This window comes from Gallus gallus, chromosome 1, assembly GCF_016699485.2.
Source record: "Gallus gallus isolate bGalGal1 chromosome 1, bGalGal1.mat.broiler.GRCg7b, whole genome shotgun sequence".
In the NCBI taxonomy this organism is placed as follows: Eukaryota; Metazoa; Chordata; class Aves; order Galliformes; family Phasianidae; genus Gallus; species Gallus gallus.
In genome coordinates, this window is record NC_052532.1 from 114,097,310 (window position 1) to 114,114,766 (window position 17,457).

At 56.2% G+C, this 17,457-nt stretch overlaps 1 protein-coding gene across 2 annotated transcripts; it reads right to left on the reverse strand.

Moving 5' to 3' along the window:
* Positions 1–769: 769 nt before the first annotated feature.
* On the reverse strand, positions 770–11,926 carry LOC107049118 (maestro heat-like repeat-containing protein family member 2B). 2 transcript variants are annotated; one of them, XM_040653385.1, is made up of 31 exons: positions 11,771–11,926; positions 11,354–11,475; positions 11,073–11,195; positions 10,765–10,930; positions 10,530–10,628; positions 10,190–10,341; positions 9,683–9,826; positions 9,058–9,150; positions 8,706–8,775; positions 8,477–8,590; positions 8,318–8,391; positions 7,866–7,985; positions 7,613–7,720; positions 7,264–7,423; positions 7,096–7,136; positions 6,716–6,857; positions 6,262–6,314; positions 5,832–5,939; positions 5,415–5,534; positions 5,094–5,216; positions 4,816–4,971; positions 4,472–4,594; positions 4,081–4,160; positions 3,523–3,658; positions 3,314–3,406; positions 2,829–2,915; positions 2,527–2,650; positions 2,215–2,324; positions 1,601–1,753; positions 1,183–1,344; positions 770–1,027 (listed from the first exon to the last, which is right to left on the reverse strand). In XM_040653385.1, the coding sequence occupies exons 1-30, from the start codon at positions 11,793–11,795 to the stop codon at positions 1,195–1,197; spliced, it is 3,369 nt and encodes a 1,122-aa protein (XP_040509319.1). In that variant the 5' UTR covers positions 11,796–11,926; the 3' UTR covers positions 770–1,027; positions 1,183–1,194. The 2 variants fall into 2 exon arrangements, with proteins under 2 accessions (XP_040509319.1, XP_040509314.1); XM_040653380.1 differs by having other exon boundaries at positions 926–982.
* Between the last annotated feature and the right edge of the window lie 5,531 nt (positions 11,927–17,457).

The following is a 17,457-nucleotide window of genomic DNA, read 5'->3' on the forward strand; positions in this document are numbered from 1 at the left end:
ATGAAGACTTAAAATATATATATATACTCTTTTCACTTCTTAGGCCAGGATTCTAGCATTTATTTTTTCAAGATAAAGAATACATTTTTTTTTTTTAGCTCATCTGTCCTTCTCTTTTCTCTTTTCTTCTTCTCTTCTCTTTTCTCCCTCTCCCTCTCCCTCTCCCTCTCCCTCTCCCTCTCCCTTCCTCTCCCTCTCCCTCTCCCTCTCCTTCTCCTCTCCCTCTCCCTCTCCCTCTCCCTCTCCCTCTCCCTCTCCCTCTCCCTCTCCCTCTCCCTCTCCCTCTCCCTCTCCCTCTCCCTCTCCTTCTCTTCTTCCCCTGCTCTCCCCTGCTCTCCCCTGCTCTACTCTCCTCTCCTCTCCTCTCCTCTCCTCTCCTCTCCTCTCCTCTCCTCTCCTCTCCTCTCCTCTCCTCTCCTCTCCTCTCCTCTCCTCTCCTCTCCTCTCCTCTCCTCTCCTCTCCTCTCCTCTCCTCTCCTCTCCTCTCCTCTCCTCTCCTCTCCTCTCCTCTCCTCTCCTCTCCTCTCCTCTCCTCTCCTCTCCTCTCCCTTCCTCCTTCCTCCCTTCCCTTCCCTTCCCTTCCCTTCCCTTCCCTTCCCTTCCCTTCCCTTCCCTTCCCTTCCCTTCCCTTCCCTTCCCTTCCCTTCCCTTCCCTTCCCTTCCTTTTCTTCTCTTTTCCCTCTCTTCTCTTCTTTCCCTTCCCCTCTCTCTTCTCTTCTCTTCTCTTCTCTTCTCTTCTCTTCTCTTCTCTTCTCTTCTCTTCTCTTCTCTTCTCTTCTCTTCTCTTCTCTTCTCTTCTCTTCTCTTCTCTTCTCTTCTCTTCTCTTCTCTTCTCTTCTCTTCTCTTCTCTTCTCTTCTCTTCTCTTCTCTTCTCTTCTCTTCTCTTCTCTTCTCTTCTCTTCTCTTCTTCGCTTCTCCTCTTTTTTCCTTTCTTTTCTTGTCTTTTCTTGTCTTGTCTTGTCTTGTCTTGTCTTCTCCCTGCTGCACCATTGAAGAGAAAACTGTCTTACTCTCCTCCATGTCTCGCTAGAAAAAGGAGAGTCTCAAGTCACGACTGAGTAATTTTCAACTCAAACAGACTTTGAGAGGAAAAAAGAAAAGCTGCGTCCTCCCAGGAACCCTCTGGCAGAGGCAAGCTACAACTGGGACCGCAACAATAGCAAAGGCAGGAGTGCCAGTACCTGTCTGTGGGCTCAACGCCTGTGGAAGAAGCTGTCAATTGTGATGTCTGTGTGACAGCGGGTGAGGATGGCCACCGCCTGGCACAGGAATGGCGTGTTCGTGCTGTGCTGCAGGGACGACATGCAGCTGCGCAGGATGTAGATGATCGGTGAAAGATCAAGCTGAAAGAAGAAGGGGAGAAAGAATGACTTGCTGCATCCTTGACTCTGCAGGACCTAATCATGGACATTCAGCACATGAACGGTGCCTGCTCCCTTGACATGCCGCCAAGGCCTAAGCCTACATTTCACACCGGTCACCCTGTCCAAGCCCTGGCTCTGCGCTCAGGCTGTGCTTCTTTAGCACAAGAGGCAAACGGCACAAGGTGTAGTGCAACAGCCAACAAAAGTCCAAGGCTCGTGGAAGAAAGTCTCTTACATCCCGACAGATGTCCTTTCCATGCATCTGCAGAAAGGTGATCATCCACTTCCCAGCAGCACGCACACGCATTCCTTTGGCCTTCCGGAAGGTGTCCTTGATGGCCATCATGAAATCTATGGTGTGTTCCAGGGAGAAGCTTCTGCATACAATCTGCAGAGAAATGAGAAGCAGGAGAGATCCCATCACTGCTCTGCAGCAGCTCTTCCAAACATAAAGCAGTCTTGAGGGCATTCTTAGTTCAGCAGCTTGCCAGTCATTCAGGTGGCAATCACAACGCTCCTGCTGTCCTTACTGTGCTGTTTATACATAAGGTGGTTGAGCCTTCTCTCAGCTTCTCCACCCATGCTGTTTGCTTACATGCAAAGCCTACCTCCCAGCAGCCACAGTCACACGCGCGCACACACAGTCACACACACACGTGTCATAGAATCAGCTCCTTGCGTGGGGTGCCTTAAGGTCAGACGTAGCTCAGTGCCTCCTGCTACTTGCTGAGAAAAGTGATCTCAGGGTGACAGCTCATTCTGGAAACGGTGTGAGAGGCTGAGGGGAGCAGAGGGACGTGCAAAAGCCTACGCACTGAGATCGCACCACCCCTTTTTGGGTCCACTTACCCGCGCGATTTTGGAAGCGGTCTGGAGCTGACAGACGGTGCTGCGGTCATTCAGCCCCTCACACAGGCTCCCGATGTCTCCTGTCTGGATGACTCTGTTGGTCGCCTTGGCTGGAAAGAGCACAGGGAGAAAAGGGAAGTCATGCTTCTGGAAACGGAACCGCTTTCCACAGGGGAGAGACAGAGGACAGGGTGGAGAGGAGAAGAGAGCTGCGCACGGTGCCTCTCCCTCCTGTAAACTGGGCCCAGCCCGTGGGGTTCTGGTAGTGCTGCGGAGGAGAGCAGAGGGCTGGCTCACGCCCGCTCTACTCACCTTGGATTTGGAGAAGGGAGCTCAGACAGGTGACAGCCAACTGGCGGGAGGTGGGCATGGGGTCACACATCAGAGGCACCAGCAATCCCACCAAGGAGCCAAAGTGCTTGCAGGCGTCTCCTCTCTGCAGGGATGAGAGGCAGGAAAAAAGCTGTAGGCAGCCCCAGCTCTCCCTAGCTTCTCCCGCCTGTGCCTTCCCCACGGGGTGGGTGTCACAGCACTGCACAGCTGAGTGGAGCTCGCCTGCCAGCTCAGGGGCACTGGGGAGGGAGCAGGGGCATGTGGTGGGGCTCTTTACTCACTCCACGCTCTTCACAAACAGCCAGCAGCTGGGAGCAGGTCTGCAGGGCCCTCTTGCGCTCCCACATGTTGCCTGACGTCATTGATCTCTGCAGGACGTGGGACAGAGCATCTGTATCACTGCGGACATCTTTTCTTTCCCTTCATGCCAGCCCTCTCCCAGTCCCTCATTTCCCAGCACTTTCCCTCAGGGCCTGCCCTGTGGCTCCACGCAGCCCCCCACCTCGCTGAGCACCGGCACTGCTGCCCCTGCTCTCTGCAGACACTCCGGCCTCCTAACCCAGGAGCTTTTCCTTGGCTGTGGCCTGCCAGGGGCTGCTTCTGCCTTTCTCCCTGCAGGGCCCATTTCTCTGCCCATTTCTGAGCTTGCAGTGAGCTGGCATGTCAGCAAGAGGTCCCCTCTCGTTGTCCTCTCAGTCCCCAGACCTCTGTCTCCGCTATTGACAGGCACCATGCTTGCTTCCTCCCTTGACCCACATGTACTCACATGGACTATGTTCTGGAAGAAGCCACTGGTGGTCTCTGTCTCGAGCAGGACCACCATGAGCCGGCCCAGAGCTTTCAGTGACGTTTGCAGAAGCTGAAAGCAGAAGAGGGGATTGAGCTGTGGCATCATGGTTGCTGCCAGAGCATAGGTTGTGTGTGCCGAGGAAGGGCTCCAACCAAGAGGTGGCTGTGAAAGTCACGGCAGGTTACCTGCAGGTACTGAGCTGCTTGCTGTGACTTCCTGATCTTCAGCATCATCTCCGCTGAAGGGTGTGTCACAATAGTCTTGCAGCACAGACTCAGCATGTCACACATGTCTTTGCTTCCTACAGATGGCTTCAGCTTGCTGAACAAAAAAAGGACAAAAAAAGGAAGAGAAAGCAGACAGGGCCTTTAGCAGTGCTCTCCAGGCTGGTTCAGACAACATCAGAGTTTCTTCTAACGGAACAGCTGCAAAGCCAACATCCCCAGCCTGAGCTGCTGAGCACTGTCTTCAGTTCCAGCATCACCCACCTCCTCCCCGGCATCAGTGAACCACCTCCTGCTCTGAAGGGAAGGAGACACCGAGTCTCCCTTCTCTCCCGTGCCAGGGGACAGGAGCACCAGGGCCTTTCTCCCTCCCAGAACCTCAGCTTCGCTGGGCACAGCAGCCCAGCCATCTCTCCTGTAGAAGTGACTCCCGACCCTCTGCCCCCTCCAGGCCTTCGGGAGCTACCCAGAAGGGGATCCACCATCCTGCCTTGCAACCCCAGAGGCTCCCACCCTTACCTCAACTGCTCCAGGGCCAGAACCACCTTGAGGGGCACTGGGGAGACAGGGGTGCCCAAGCAATACTTCTTCAGCAAGTCCTGCAAGTCCCAGAGAGACACGGTCAAAGTGGGCAAGGGGCAGAGCGAGAGTTCTTCCGCCAGACCCACAGGCAGACACAACTGCCACACACCAGCCCCATCACTCGCGCATTTCCCACGGAGGCAGTGCAGGATGCAGCAGCTGCACAGCTGGTGGACCTCGCCTGCTGCCCAGCTGCTGCCTGCCAGCACACAAGGTCCCCACCAGCCGGAGACGTGTGGCTGAGGGACACCTGTATGGCTCTGGGGAATTGAGCCTTGTAGCACAGCCCAAAACTCCGCTACAGACAGCCCTGGCTCTGGGCACTCACCGTCAGGATCTCCAGCAGCTTGCCCTTCAAGGAGGGGTTAAAGCAGGCAGAGTCACCCACTGCTTGGAAGGCAGAGCTGAAGTCTGTGATGCTCTGCAGCAGCGCAAGCGTGTTCTGCAGGTCCTGAGGCCCAAGAGAGAAGAACATTCTTTGAACTGCGGGAAGGGCCAAGGGCTGCAAGGGGAACACGTGGGGGCAACGCTAAGGGAAGGGCTTGCATCTTCATCTGAGCACAAACCAGTCCCCGAGGGACCTTTGGAAAGAGAAGGCCCATCTCAGCATCCCCCCACGTGGAGGGGCTGCAGCTGGGTGCTCAGACAGCCTGGCACGCTACGAGCTCTCACCCGGCAGCTGCAGCTGTAGAGCAGCAGGATGTTGCCCACCATGTCTCCCTCCAGGCGGGCCAGCAGCTGTTCCTTGGAGGCACGCAGTGCCAAGCTGCCGTGGGCAAGGATGAGGGCGCTGCGGGTGGCCTGAGCTCTTCTGCTGTCCAGCTCCATCTGTGTGGGAAGAAATGCCTTGAGACACTCGCTCAGCAGCCCCCGGTGCCCCACAATGCACCTGGGCTCCCAAGTGAAAATAAGGCAGCAGAAAGCCAAGATGGAAATGCGTAACGCTTCACCTTCTTGCGTCTGGAAATCCTCCCATTCTGGCCTCTGCACAGCCTGGACGCAAACATGGTGAGCGTGTCCAGGGCTGTGTGGAAGTTGGTCTCAGCAGCATGGCTGAGAAGAGAGATCATTCCCTGCACAAAAGAACAAGGGGCAGTTGGCGCAGGCCTGAACCTACTGGTATGGCCAGCCACAGTGGTGGGGCTGGTCCTCGCCTGAGGGAAAGAGCAGCAGTGAGGAGATCGAAAGGCTCGGAGCAGGGCCAGGAGAAGCGCTCTGCCCAAGGGACAGAGCGGGGATGCTGGCAGAAGCTGGCTGGGAAGAGACCTCACCTGGGCCTCAGAGGGCTCCTCTGCATTTGCTTCCTCCAGGTGTTGCAGGAGCTTCCCTTGGATGTGGAGGACTTCCTTACAAGCTCCCAGCACTGTCCCCAGAGCCTTGTACAGGAAGGACTGCATGGGAAGGGAAGAGAAGGGATGGGAAGGGAAGGAAGAAGCTGAGATGTGGCAGCAGCCTGACCTGCTGGGAGAGGGCCAGGTGGGAAGGACCCACGCTCCCTGGGAGACGCTGAGAGCAGGTGCAGGGCCGAGCTTTAGCCACCCCCAGGCAGTTTGCAGGGAAAGGCCCTCTGGGGGGCACGGGCCAGGGAAGCAGCGTGAGCGGCCCGTGTGAGCAGAGCACCACCCGCAGCCCCTGCGCCAGTTGGGCACCTGCGGCTGCACCGCTGGGTAGAGCCGGGGGGAACCCACCTTTTCTCCAGAGCTGCTGGGAGAGCTGCTCAGCCACCGGCTCAGCTCGCAGCTCAGGCCCTTGGTCCAGGCCTCATCCTCCATGGTAGCCAGTGACGCCCTCAGGAACTGTTGGAGAAGAGGAGAAGCCAATGTTTCCTTGCCCTTTGCCTCTTCCCACATTCCCACATCGCCGCAGTCTTCTGGGGAGAGGTGACTGGAACAGCAGTCCCTCTCCCAGCTCCCCCCAGCAGTCCCTCCCTTATAGCCGCCTGCTGCTCTTCTCCTAGGACCCCCCTTGGGCTTGGGACAAAGAGGAAGAGGCAGCACCACAAAGGCATGCGGCCGCTCCACAGCAGCATTTGAGAGGCTGTTCCTGTCCTGTATGGGAGCGGGGCTCCTTGAGACAGGCAGACACTTCTCCGCACCGTGCCTTCCGGCAATGCTGTACCTTTAGGAGGCGCTGCTCCCACTCCGCAGAGTCCGGGAAGCTCTCATCTTTCCCTGCACAGCAACAAGAAGCAAAAGACCCTTGCTTGGGATCAAGCCACAAAGGAAGAGCTGCTGCAAACCTGGTTTGCCTGGGCACTCGGCACTGCCAAACTGGGACCTGCACACCCTACGCAATGACCTGTCCCTCCCCACAAACACTGTCCCTGCAGGAACACAGAACTGCTCCAAGACTGCTATCTGAGGAGACGTGGAGGGCCCATCTGTGCCCTGGAATGGGCAGATCCCCAGGGGGGAAAGCTCCCCGGGCCTCAGTGCTGTCTCCCTGGAATGGGAACAGCAGCAGAGCAAGTGCTGGGCTGCAGGCAATGCTTCCCCTCTGCCACGCTGCAGAGCTCCATTTTCACTCCCCCCCCTTCCCTGCCTCCGCCCCTCCCTCCCCACCAGCACTTTACCTTTGAGGCACTGCAGCAGCAGGGGGATCTCAGTGGCCCACATGGCCCCCACAGCTCTGTGGATTTTGCCGTGGAGGCTCAGCATGAGGAGCAAGGCAGCGGCTTGGAGTTCGCTGCCTGCAAAAGGGCTCCCTGCCACCACCTGAGTGAGAGCAAGGAGAAGCAGGGTCACTTCTGCAGCAAGAGCAGCAGCTTCTCCCAGGAGGGAAGCGCAGCTTGGCTCTGCCCTGGCAGGCAAGGAGCAGCCAGCAACTTTGCCCATGGTGCTGCAAGCCCGGGAAGAGAATGGCATCCCCATGGGTGAGGCAGGCGCTGGCGTGCTCGGCCATGCTGCTTCCTCCTCGGGGCTCATGGCACCGGCCTCTGGAGCATCTACTCACCAGCAGGCGTGCCAGCAGTGTCTGGGGAGTCAGCAGTGGGCCTGTGGGGAGAAGGAAGTGCTGAGTGAGATGCCGAGACATGCTGTGCTCCCCCACGTGCACCTCCGCTGTCCATTCTTGGTGCTGTCACGGGTCAACAGAGCTCACTGGGGGAGTTTCTGCTCCTACCTTGAAACATGGAGCTGAGGAAATGGGGATCCAGGTCTTCTATCTCCCGCACCATCAGGTCCCCTCTCTCAGCCAGCGCTTGGACACAGCGGGAGACCGGGATCAGCATGCCGGTGTACTGGGCTGGCACCACGTACAGCAGCAGCCGGGGCCACAGGAGCTGTAGGGAACGAGGCGGTTGAGCGTGTCAGCATTCCTGCCTCCGCTCAGAGATGAAGAGGACTCTGTGAATTTCCCTGAGTCTTGTGTGTTTTAGAGCACACTGGAGGAGAGACCGGGGGTGTTGGAATGGGATGAGGAACACGTGGTGTGAAGGCAAGGAGTGGCAGCAGGTCAGATTGTGACTCACTTTGCTCATCCCGCTCGCAGAGACATCCAGTGACCCCAGGATGTCCATACACAGCTCTTGGAGAGCTCCTTCTTCCTGGGCTTCCTGGGCAGAAAGGTCTCCGGCTGCCTGCACAACAGTGTTGTGGGAACACCGGTTACTCTGAGTTCTCAGGAGCCTCTCAGGAGGCTCAGGTGTGGCCCCACCAGTGCTTCTGTGCCAGCCTCTGAGCAGCACGGGTCTTCCAAAGGAAGATGCTGCCCGGTGTCCTTACCCTTCTTGCCGTGGTGCGGCTGAACTCCCTGAAGATGTGCCCCACCACATCCCAGGCTGAGCAGCTCCGGGCGTTAGCACTGAGCACATCCTTGATGAAGTGCAGAATGGCCCTCCTCACCTGTCAGGAGTCAATTGTGGGTTTGATTTTCCTGCTCGGAAGGCAAAGGGAAGCCACGTGCTCACTGGGGCAGCCCTTTGGGCATGAGCAGAGACAACAAGAGCAGAGGAGAAGCCTTGTCTCCTCAGGTGAGGGCCAGGCCTTAGCACCAGGCTGTGCACTTTCCATGCACTGCACAGGGACCTGACCGCTCCACTCTGCCTGCTCTCCCCACAGGAGCCATCGCAACCATGTGGACAGTGCCCCAGCACCTCCCTGGGCACCCCAGCCCTGCCTGTGTTGGCAGCAGCATCACCACCCCGACAGCGCTTTCCTTTCCCAAATCAGCTCACCTGGATCCTGGGGTCGCTGCACAGACACTGCACAGCCTCCACAACCTGGGGCAGCTTCTCGGTCATCGTGGGCTCTGCAAGAGATGCGCAGAAGCATGCATGGAGGCACAGCCCAGATGGCAAAAGGGATCCCTGGAAGTCCCGACCTGTGGTACTGACCATCAGAGCGAGCCAGAGCAGCGAGCAGACCCAGGGCTGCCACGCATCCAGCCTCCCTGTCAGCGCCCAGCTGTGACTGCAGAAACTGGACCGTTTCCTCTGGGCAGATCCGGGCTGCGGGGAGGAAATCCCGCACTGTGTTAGCAAGAAACTCGCACCCATTCCGGAGGTTTGTGAGAGAGGTTTCGGCCAGGGCACCGCCAAGCATCGCCAAGGCTCCTCTCCTTACCCTGCAGCAGGATGCAGTGGGTCAGCTCTGCTCTGTCTGCCTCGCTGTGCTCCTTGGTGTCATCGGTGAGCTGTGGGAACAAGGTCCATTGGAGAAAATTGTATCAGTACTGAGGATGGAAAAGAAACTTTGCTGCCAGCTCTCATCTCCCTTGGCACTCCCAGTGAGAGGACATGCAGACAAAACACAGCCTGACCCACAGCATCCCTGGGGGCACACACACGGATCTGGGGCAGCCACGGGCATGCAGGAGCTAAGGCTGAGCAGCCGGCAGAGGCTCGGAGCTTTGCAGTCCTCCTGAGACTTAGGCAAGAGGGAAGCTGCTTTGGGCGCAAGGATAGGCTCCCCTTACCTGGTAGAACACGGCGCTGGTGATGGCCAGAAACTTGTCCTTAGGGATGACAGATGGAACTCCCTCTAAGGCCTCCAGGAAGATACTGAGGCTCTGCAAGAGACCAGGAGAGGAAGGAAGGGCTGAAGCCACGTCTAGCCACTTGGGAGCAGAGAAACCGATTCCCACTGGTTTGTCCGCTGGGAGAGCTCCTGCACAGGCGTTCTGGTTTGTCCCGCGCCTCCCAGCAGCAGCAAGAGAGTCCCTCTGCTCTCAACCGAGCCCTGTTTGGGCATCGGTTGCAGGCATTTCCCACCCAGCAGCCCTCTTCTCCCCCATCAGATGCAACTGGACGTGGTCCCCCTGGTTGTTAGCACAGAGCTCCTCAGGCACCAGAGCCCCACAGCGGTGGTGCTGGTGAAGCCTCCCAGCCCCAGGAGGTGGGCCGCGGTGACTCCTGGCTCCCTTCTGGCTCCTGTCCGGGTTGTTCCTTCCTTGACGGAAGAGCTCAGGAAGCCTCAGACCTCCCTTGGACACCTATTCCGTCTTTCTCCAAGGGCTCCTGGCCTCCTCCCTGCATCCCGCTGACCCCTCGTGGCACTTGCACAAGCCCCACATCCACACTGAGCCCTGCAAAACGTCTCACCTTGGTCACCCTGCAGGTGTCTTGGACCTCCTGATACGGGTGCACGAGCCAGAGAAGCTGCTCCCAAACGTGCTCTCGGCACAGCTCTTCTTGAAGGAGGACAGCCATCATGGCAGCCACAGCCCCGAGGACAGCCTGTTTGTCCTGGAGAGGGATGGCAGAGGCCCAGCATCACAGACTGAACGTCTGCCCTTCCTACAGGAGGGCTTTCTCTTTCCCTTCCCCTTTCCCATACCCCCGTGCCCAGTAGGAGACGGGCTCTCTCTGGAGGGCAGGGAGCTTTTCCCCACACCTTCCTCCCCAGCTATTCCTGCCGCAAGGTTGTGACATGGGGCTGCTTCCTGGCAGGGAGATCCAGCCCCAAGCACAAAGCCAGTTTGGGGCCCTTTGCAGAGCCAGCCCGCTCCTTCTCATCACCCTTCTGCTCTCAGCCCGCTGGGCACAGGCAGAGCTGCCGACACGGATGTCCCCGCTGCCATCCCGGGCTGGGAACACAGCACTGCTCACCTTTTCCTCCTTGCAGTCCTGCCAGTTCCTCAGCACAGTGCAGAAGAGCTGGGAAAGATTCTGGTAGATCTGCTGGATTTCCATGGCAGGCCAGGGGCATTGCTTTCCAGAGCACAAGTGAACCTTGACTCCTTCCAGCCATTGTTTCACAACTGAAGAAAAACAAAACAAAACAAAACAAAACAAAACAAAACAAAACAAAAAAAAACCCCGAATAATTAATTAAAAAGAAAAAAAGAAAAAGATGAGAGACTGAGAGAAGAGGGAGCCTGTGAGAGCCTGCAGCAGGGCGAGGTGCAAGGGCTGTCCCGAGCCCCCCTGCTCTGGGGCCGGCACTCACCAGCACAAGCAATGCGCAGGATCCGGCCGCCTCTCACCCAGCCCACCACACTGCGCAGGCCGGCCAGCGTCAGCCACACGAAGGAGATGCACTGTGGAGCTGCAGAGGGGAAGGAGAGGGCCATGGTCAGAGCCCCGGCAGCGAGGGAGGAGGGGCTGCAGCCCTGCATCCCCCAGCTCAACGCAGATCACGCGCAGAGGGGAGAGACCCCTTCAGGAGGCTGAGGGCACTCTACCGTAGCTGGTGAACAGTTTGCTCAGGGTGAGGAGCACAAACTCCTTGGACATCTCCCCCACGGCCTTCAGGTGGCCCTGGAGCTCGGCCATCACCAAGCTGAAGTGTGTCCGGGCCAGAGCCACCAGGACATCGCTGGCAGCCATCCTCACACTGTCTGGCACGCCCTGAAAAAGAGTGACCGGTGACACGCGGCACAGGAGACTGCCTGAGGCCTTCCCTTGGAAGGGCTAAGCCCCTGCTGTCCGCCAGCAGAACACCAGCGCGGGCAGGCGGCTCCCTTTGCCGCCTTTGGGAGTGACCCCTCACCTGGGCTGCCGTCAGGTCCTGGGACACCTCAGCCAGCAGCCGGTTCACCACTCCGCACGGCGGGCGACTGTCACCTTCCCGCAGGACGTGCTCCAGCTCGCAGTACGCCTGCGCTCGGTCACCCTGGGGACAGGGATCAGTCACGTTTTGCTTTGCCCTTCTTCCCGGGGAGCCGCCCGCTGCCACCCATCGCTATGCCGATGTGCTGCCAGGGCCTGGCACCCACAGGGCCGTGGCACTGGGGCAGGGCAAGGACTGATGGTTGGATGTCCCCATCTCACCTCCTTGTCTTGCAGGCGCTGCAGCAGCAAAGTCACGGCACAGGCGGGGACAGGGCTTGCCACCCTGCCTCTGGCCCTGCGACGTGTACCTCTGGGCACGCAGCCCACACAGGCAAAGAGACCTGCAAGGAAAGAGCAGAGCAGCTGCCACTGGTGTTGCTTGGAGCCAGGGCCGAGCATCCGGCCAGCTCGGGGAGAAACCCAGCCCCACAGCGTGGGGTGGGCTGTGCCGGCACATGTGTGGTCGGCACGGAGAGGGGAGAGAGCCTTCCCCTTGCTGGGATACTGGGGAAACCACGGTGGGTGGCTGCACTCAGCAGAGCAAGGACTGTGCTGATGGCGTGCCCTAAACAGGCATTGGTGGCACACATGCGCTCGGGCAGCGTCACGGTGTCCAGAGAGGTGGAGGGACCTCACCTCGAAGGGCTCTCAGCCGCTCCATCACAGCAGGAAATCTCCAGGTAGACACAATGCTCTCTCTGGGTCCTCTTCCTGCGCCTCTCGCAAGAGACTGAGCCACCGCTCCCACCGCTGCCACAGGGGTGGAAGAGGCAGTCACTGTGACATCACAGCGAGGAGTGTCACGTCACAGAGAATGACGTGCCCTGGGCTAGGGACCAGCCAGCATGCAGGGCAACCTTGCAGGCCCCAGAACACAGCACGTTTTTGTGACGCACTCAGCTCTGGGGTGGACCGTGTTCTGTGCTGGATCAGGGAATCACCTCAGGTGATGGGGTGAGGGAGAGCCCCTGCCAGGCAGCAGCTGCCAGGTGCCATTGCTCAGCAGTAGCTTAGTGACTGGGGACTCCATACAAGGAGGCACTGCAGCCCCCATTTGCTGCCCAGACAACCTCTCCAGAGAGCTTTGCTGCCTTGTGGGGGCACGTGTCAGAGACATTAAAGAGACTCCACCACATGTGATCAAACAAGACCACCATCCACTTGCTGTCATTCAAGTAGGGTCATGGGAGGATGCCATGAGGAAATAGCAGAACATCAGAAAGGGACTTTGCATCCCTTGGAAAGACGCTAAAGGGATTCGGGAGAGCCAGGAGTGTTCTCCTCTGTCCTCCTGAGCTCCCAGGAGGGTTCTCCTCTGTCCTCCTGACTGGTGTCTGGGTCCCAGAAGGACGGAGGAGGACAGAGGAGGTACATTACTGGCTGAGGGGACGGTGTCGGGATCGAGGTTTTGTGTACCCTGATCTTGGGCACGCCTTTGAGAGACCAGGTGTGAGCATGAGACGGAATGCGACTGAGTAGCTGGGGCCAAAGTGCTCTGGTGAGCAAGCTGGCTGGGCTGCTTACCAGAGCGTTAAACAAGATTTGATGGAGGAAGGGGATGGAGTTCCTTGTGACAGAGAAGGGCCTGGGAATGCTGTCTTTTTTAGTAAACTGTGTAGAAAAACCTCCCAGTTGTCCAGTAGGATCTTGTGAGGACTCTTCAGAGAAAATAGCATTGCCAAGAGCCCGCCTTAAACCTTCCTGCATCCCTCTAGAGATACCTGCAACCTCTGCTTCCCTACAGAGCCCATATAGCAATGCACACCACATGGGGAATAAACAAAAAGAACTAGAGATCCGTGCGTGCTTACAAGGATGTGATCTCATTGCAATCCCAGAGACATGGTGGGACAGCTCACACAAGTGGCATGCTGTTGTGGGTGGCAAGGCAAGGTGAGGTGGGGGACTTGCTCTTTATGTGAGAAACTGCTAGAATGCATTGAGCTCCACTGGGGGGGGGGGGGGGGGGGGGGCGCCTGATGAACAAGTGGATAGCTTGTGGGTAAGAATTAAGGGGCGGGCTAACATAGGTGACACTGTTGTGGGTGTGTGCTACAGGCCACCTGATCAGGAGGAGGAAGTGGATGAGGCCTTTTACAAACAGCTGGAAGTAGCCTTGCCACCCCCGGCACTCGTTCTTATGGGGGACTTCAACCATCCTGATATTTGTTGGCAAAGTAACAAAGCCAGGCACACAAGGTCCAGGCAGTTCCTGCAGTGTATTGGTGATTACTTTCTGACGCAAGGTGGTGGGGGATCTGATGTGGAGGGATGTGCTACTTGACCTTGTTTTTAGCATCGAGGAAGGGCTGGTAAGGGATGAGAAGGCTGGGGGCAGGTTGGGATGCAGCAATCATGAGGTAGTAGCGTTCAAGATCTTGTGTGGAAGAATCAAAGCAATAAGTAGGAGTGCTACCCTGGACTTCAGGAGAGCCTACTTGGAGGTATCCCACGGGCTAGTGTGTTAGAAGGTAAGGGGGCCCATGAGAGCTCATTGGCCCTTTAACTCCACTTCTTCCGAGCTTAAGATCAGTTGTGAAAGACAAAGCTGGAGTTTTTTTTTGGCTCAAAGTTTGCTTTGTGAGGCCTTTCTTGTGATAAGACTCTAACTGACAACCGTGAATTATCTAGGGGGGGGCAAGTGGTGGGCGTCACCGCGCCACAATACTTCTGCTTATGACTGTAAAGATAAGCAGAAGGACCAGCAGTCTTGTTCAGGGGGTGTGGCTTGAAAGAGCTGACCACTGCAAAAGGTGATAATGCTTGCGCGTGGCAGCGCAGGCACCACTCCCTGCTGGCTTATGTGTTGGGGCAGGTGTGCCATGCTAACAGAGAGAAAAGAAGAAGAAGACAAAAAACTGAGAAAGTGGGGATAAGAGGCCCTCACTAAACAAAGGACTGGGGAGAAGAACTGCCAAAGAAAAGAAATCTTTGACAGAGCGTCATGGTTTTATGATTTTTGTTATCACTATTCCACATCGTAGCATCATGAAAAGCATGGGGAATTAAAGAGTTAATGGGACTGACAAGGGTTCTGTGGACTGACAACTTTCCGGATACCTGGTTCTCAGAAGAGAGCAAGAACTACATACCCCAGAGGACTTTGCGTTCAGAGGGGAAGATAAGACCCCCAGGTCACAGGACTTGCTCTCTTGCTCTCACTGCCTGGCAGTGTGTGGTTGTGCTCCCCAGCTGTTTCACCTTCAATTCCGAGCAAGGCCTTTGGCTTTGGACTCTCTCTCATTTTATTTGATTTATTAGTCTCAATTCCAATTATATTGTACTATATTGTGTTATCTTGCATTCTGATCTCATATTTAGTAAAATTAACGTGATATGAAAATAACTGTATTCCTTAGATGGTTGCCACTGTTCTGTCTTTGGGCCCAGCTCCCATCTCCCTACACACTCCCTTTCCCTTTTTGAGCCGGTGGGCCGGCGGGCCTGCTGTTTCCCTGTCACAGACACGGATGGATCTAGATAACTCCGTGACATGGAGGAATTCCCCGGGAGGAAGAAACCTCTTTGGAAGAACCCCCCAGGGCCTGCTTGCTGCAAAGCTTCCTGGCTTTCTCCCATCCCCCACAGTGATTGGACGAGATCCTGAGATCAGTGGGCATACTTTTATCCGCTGTTCTGGATACCCTCTCCAAGCAATTGGAAGAGAAGAAGGCTATCGGGCGCAGTCAACGTGGATCTACCAAGGGGAAGTCATGCTTAACCAACCCGACAGCCTTCTCTGATGTCATCACTGGCTGGGTAGGCGGGGGGAGAGCAGTGGATGTTGTGTGCCTTGACTTCAGCAAGGCATTTGACACCATATTTCACACCATTCTCGTTTTGAAACTTAGAAAGTGTGAAGGAATCTCTGGAGATCGTTGAGACCAACCGCCCTGCTCAAAGCAATTCCCTACAGGAGGCTGAGCAGAAAAGTGTCCTGGATCACCCCCCTCAAGTTGCTGGCCGCGCTCTTTTTGACATGCCCCGGGATACCATTGGCCTTCTTGGCCGCAAGGGCACACTGCAGGCTCACGGCCAGCCTGCTGTCCATCGGGACACCCAGGTCCTTCTCTGCAGAGCTCCTCTCCTGCAGGTCAGCCCCTAGCGCAAAAAATACGCAGCTGTGCTTTCTGTTTTGCTACAGGAATTAGAGAATAAGTTTCAAGACTGCCAAAACTTCATCCACTTCTTTGTTTCTTTGCAGCTCCATTTTCCGATGACATAAATACTGGCTGATACATAAATTACTGGGTGATTTTCAAATGGAACATGTAGAGCTGCAATCTAAAGCCTGTTCTCTTTATTAAACAGTAAAGAAATTAAAAAAAAATAAAATAAGTTTTGTTACTTATTATGTTATCTGATGCATTTTCTGAGGGCTGCTCTGAAAGTAATGCCTCTCATTGTATGGTGTTGGCCCATGACGTCAGAGGCGGATGCTGGTGGTGTGGCAGTAGGGGCCAAACCTTCCCACCGGTATTCCATGACGTTATTGCCGTGCGACAGATGGCAGCAGAGGGGCAGTCTGACACAATGGGTCTGACGTGGAAGTGCACGTGAAGCAGAGGTGTGTCACTGAACTCCTCCACGTGGAAAAAAATGTCACCCACTGACATTCATCGACGCACACGGAGCGTTGAAGAAGACCAAGCAGTGGATGTGAGCACGGTGAGGTGGTGGGCAGTGGCAATAGCAACAGTAGGTCACCTCCGCTGCTGCAGATTGTTACAAGCACGGTATGCAGGCTCTACTTCATCACTGGTGAAAAGGCATAGCTCATGGTGGGGACAGTTTTGTGGCTGAGAATGTGAAGAGGTTTCAAGAGGGATTACAGCTTGACTCTGTGGAACCATTTTCAAAGTGAGTTAAAGCAGGATTTCTTTCCAAAAGTCTGGCAGCCTGTATCTGGATGGCAGAGATGTTGGCATTAAGGGGCTGCATGGCCCTGGGCAGCTGGGAGCAAGTCTGAGCCTTGCTGCCACTGGGCGCACGCACTCACACAAACAGGTGTGCACGTGTGCATGCGTGCAGACACGCACACACACGCACGCACGACTGCCCTACTGACAGAAGATACAGAGAAGACAGTGTTACTGAGTGCCTTCTCTGTCTCTGTCTATACTGCTGGAGGCTGTCCTGAGGAGCCCTGTACCCCTGAGGCCCCAGAGGAAGTCAGGATCAAGGAGGAGTTTGCCTCAGTTGTTGAGGACTGGGTTAAGGAGCAATTAAGCAACCTAGACATCCGTGGTCCTGATGTGATGCACCTGTGGGTGCTGAGGGAGCTGGCAGAAGTCATTGCTAGGCCACTCTCCGTTATCTTTGGTAAGCTGTGGGGAGCAAGACACTATAGACTGATCAGCCTCCCCTCCATCCCTGGAAAGGTGATGGAAAAACTTATCCTTGGCACTGCCTCTAGGCACATCACGGATAAGAGGGTCATTAGGGGCAGTCAACATGGCTTCACCAAGGGGAAGTCATGCTTGACCAACTTGATAGCTTTTTATGAAGAGGTAACCAGGTGGGTAGATGATGGTAAAGCTGTGGATGTGGTCTATCTTGATTTTAGTAGAGCATTTGACACCGTCTCCCACAGCATCCTCGCAGCTAAACTGAGGAAGTGTGGTCTGGATGATTGAGCAGTGAGGTGGCCTGTGAACCAGCTGAAGGAAAGAAGCCAGAGAGTTGTGGTCAGTGGGACAGAGTGAGTCTAGCTGGAGACTTGTAGTTCCTCAAGGGTTGGTACCGGGACCAGTACTATTCAATATATTCATCAGTGATTTGGATGAGGGAGTAGAGTGCACTGTTAGCAAGCTTGCTGATGGCACAAAACTGGGAGAAGTGGCTGACACGCTAGAAGGCTGTGCTGCCACCCAGCAAGACCTAGATAGGCTGGAGAGTTGGGCAGGGAGAAATCAAATGAAATACAGCAAGGGCAAGCGTAGAGACTTGTATCTGGGCAAGAACAACACCAGGTACCAGTATAGGCTGGGGACTGACCTGTTGGAGAGCAGCGATGGGGAAAGGGACCTGGGGGTTCTGGTGGACAGCAGGGTGACCATGAGCCAGCACTGCAAGAAGGCCAATGGCATCCTGGGGTGTATTAGAAGGGGTGTGGTTAGTAGGCCGAAAAGGGTTCTCCTCCCCCTCTACTCTGCCCTGGTGAGACCGCATCTGCAGTATTACGTCCAGTTCTGGGCCCCTCCATTCAAGGACAGGGAACTGCTTGAGAGAATCCAGCGCAGAGCCACAAAGATGATGAAGGGACTGGAGCATCTCCCTTACCAGGAAAGGCTGACGGAGCTGGGTCTCTTTAGCTTGGAGGA

Excerpts from the sequence above, each read along its gene's own strand:
- LOC107049118 (XM_040653385.1), bottom strand. The coding sequence starts at position 11,795 with ATGGAGCGGCTGAGAGCCCTTCGAG. Across the intron at positions 5,940-6,261 it reads GGGAGCAGCGCCTCCTAAAG|TTCCTGAGGGCGTCACTGGC; the intron begins GTACAGCATTGC and ends CTTCTCCAACAG. Across the intron at positions 1,345-1,600 it reads GAAAGGACATCTGTCGGGAT|CTTGATCTTTCACCGATCAT; the intron begins GTAAGAGACTTT and ends TTCTTCTTTCAG.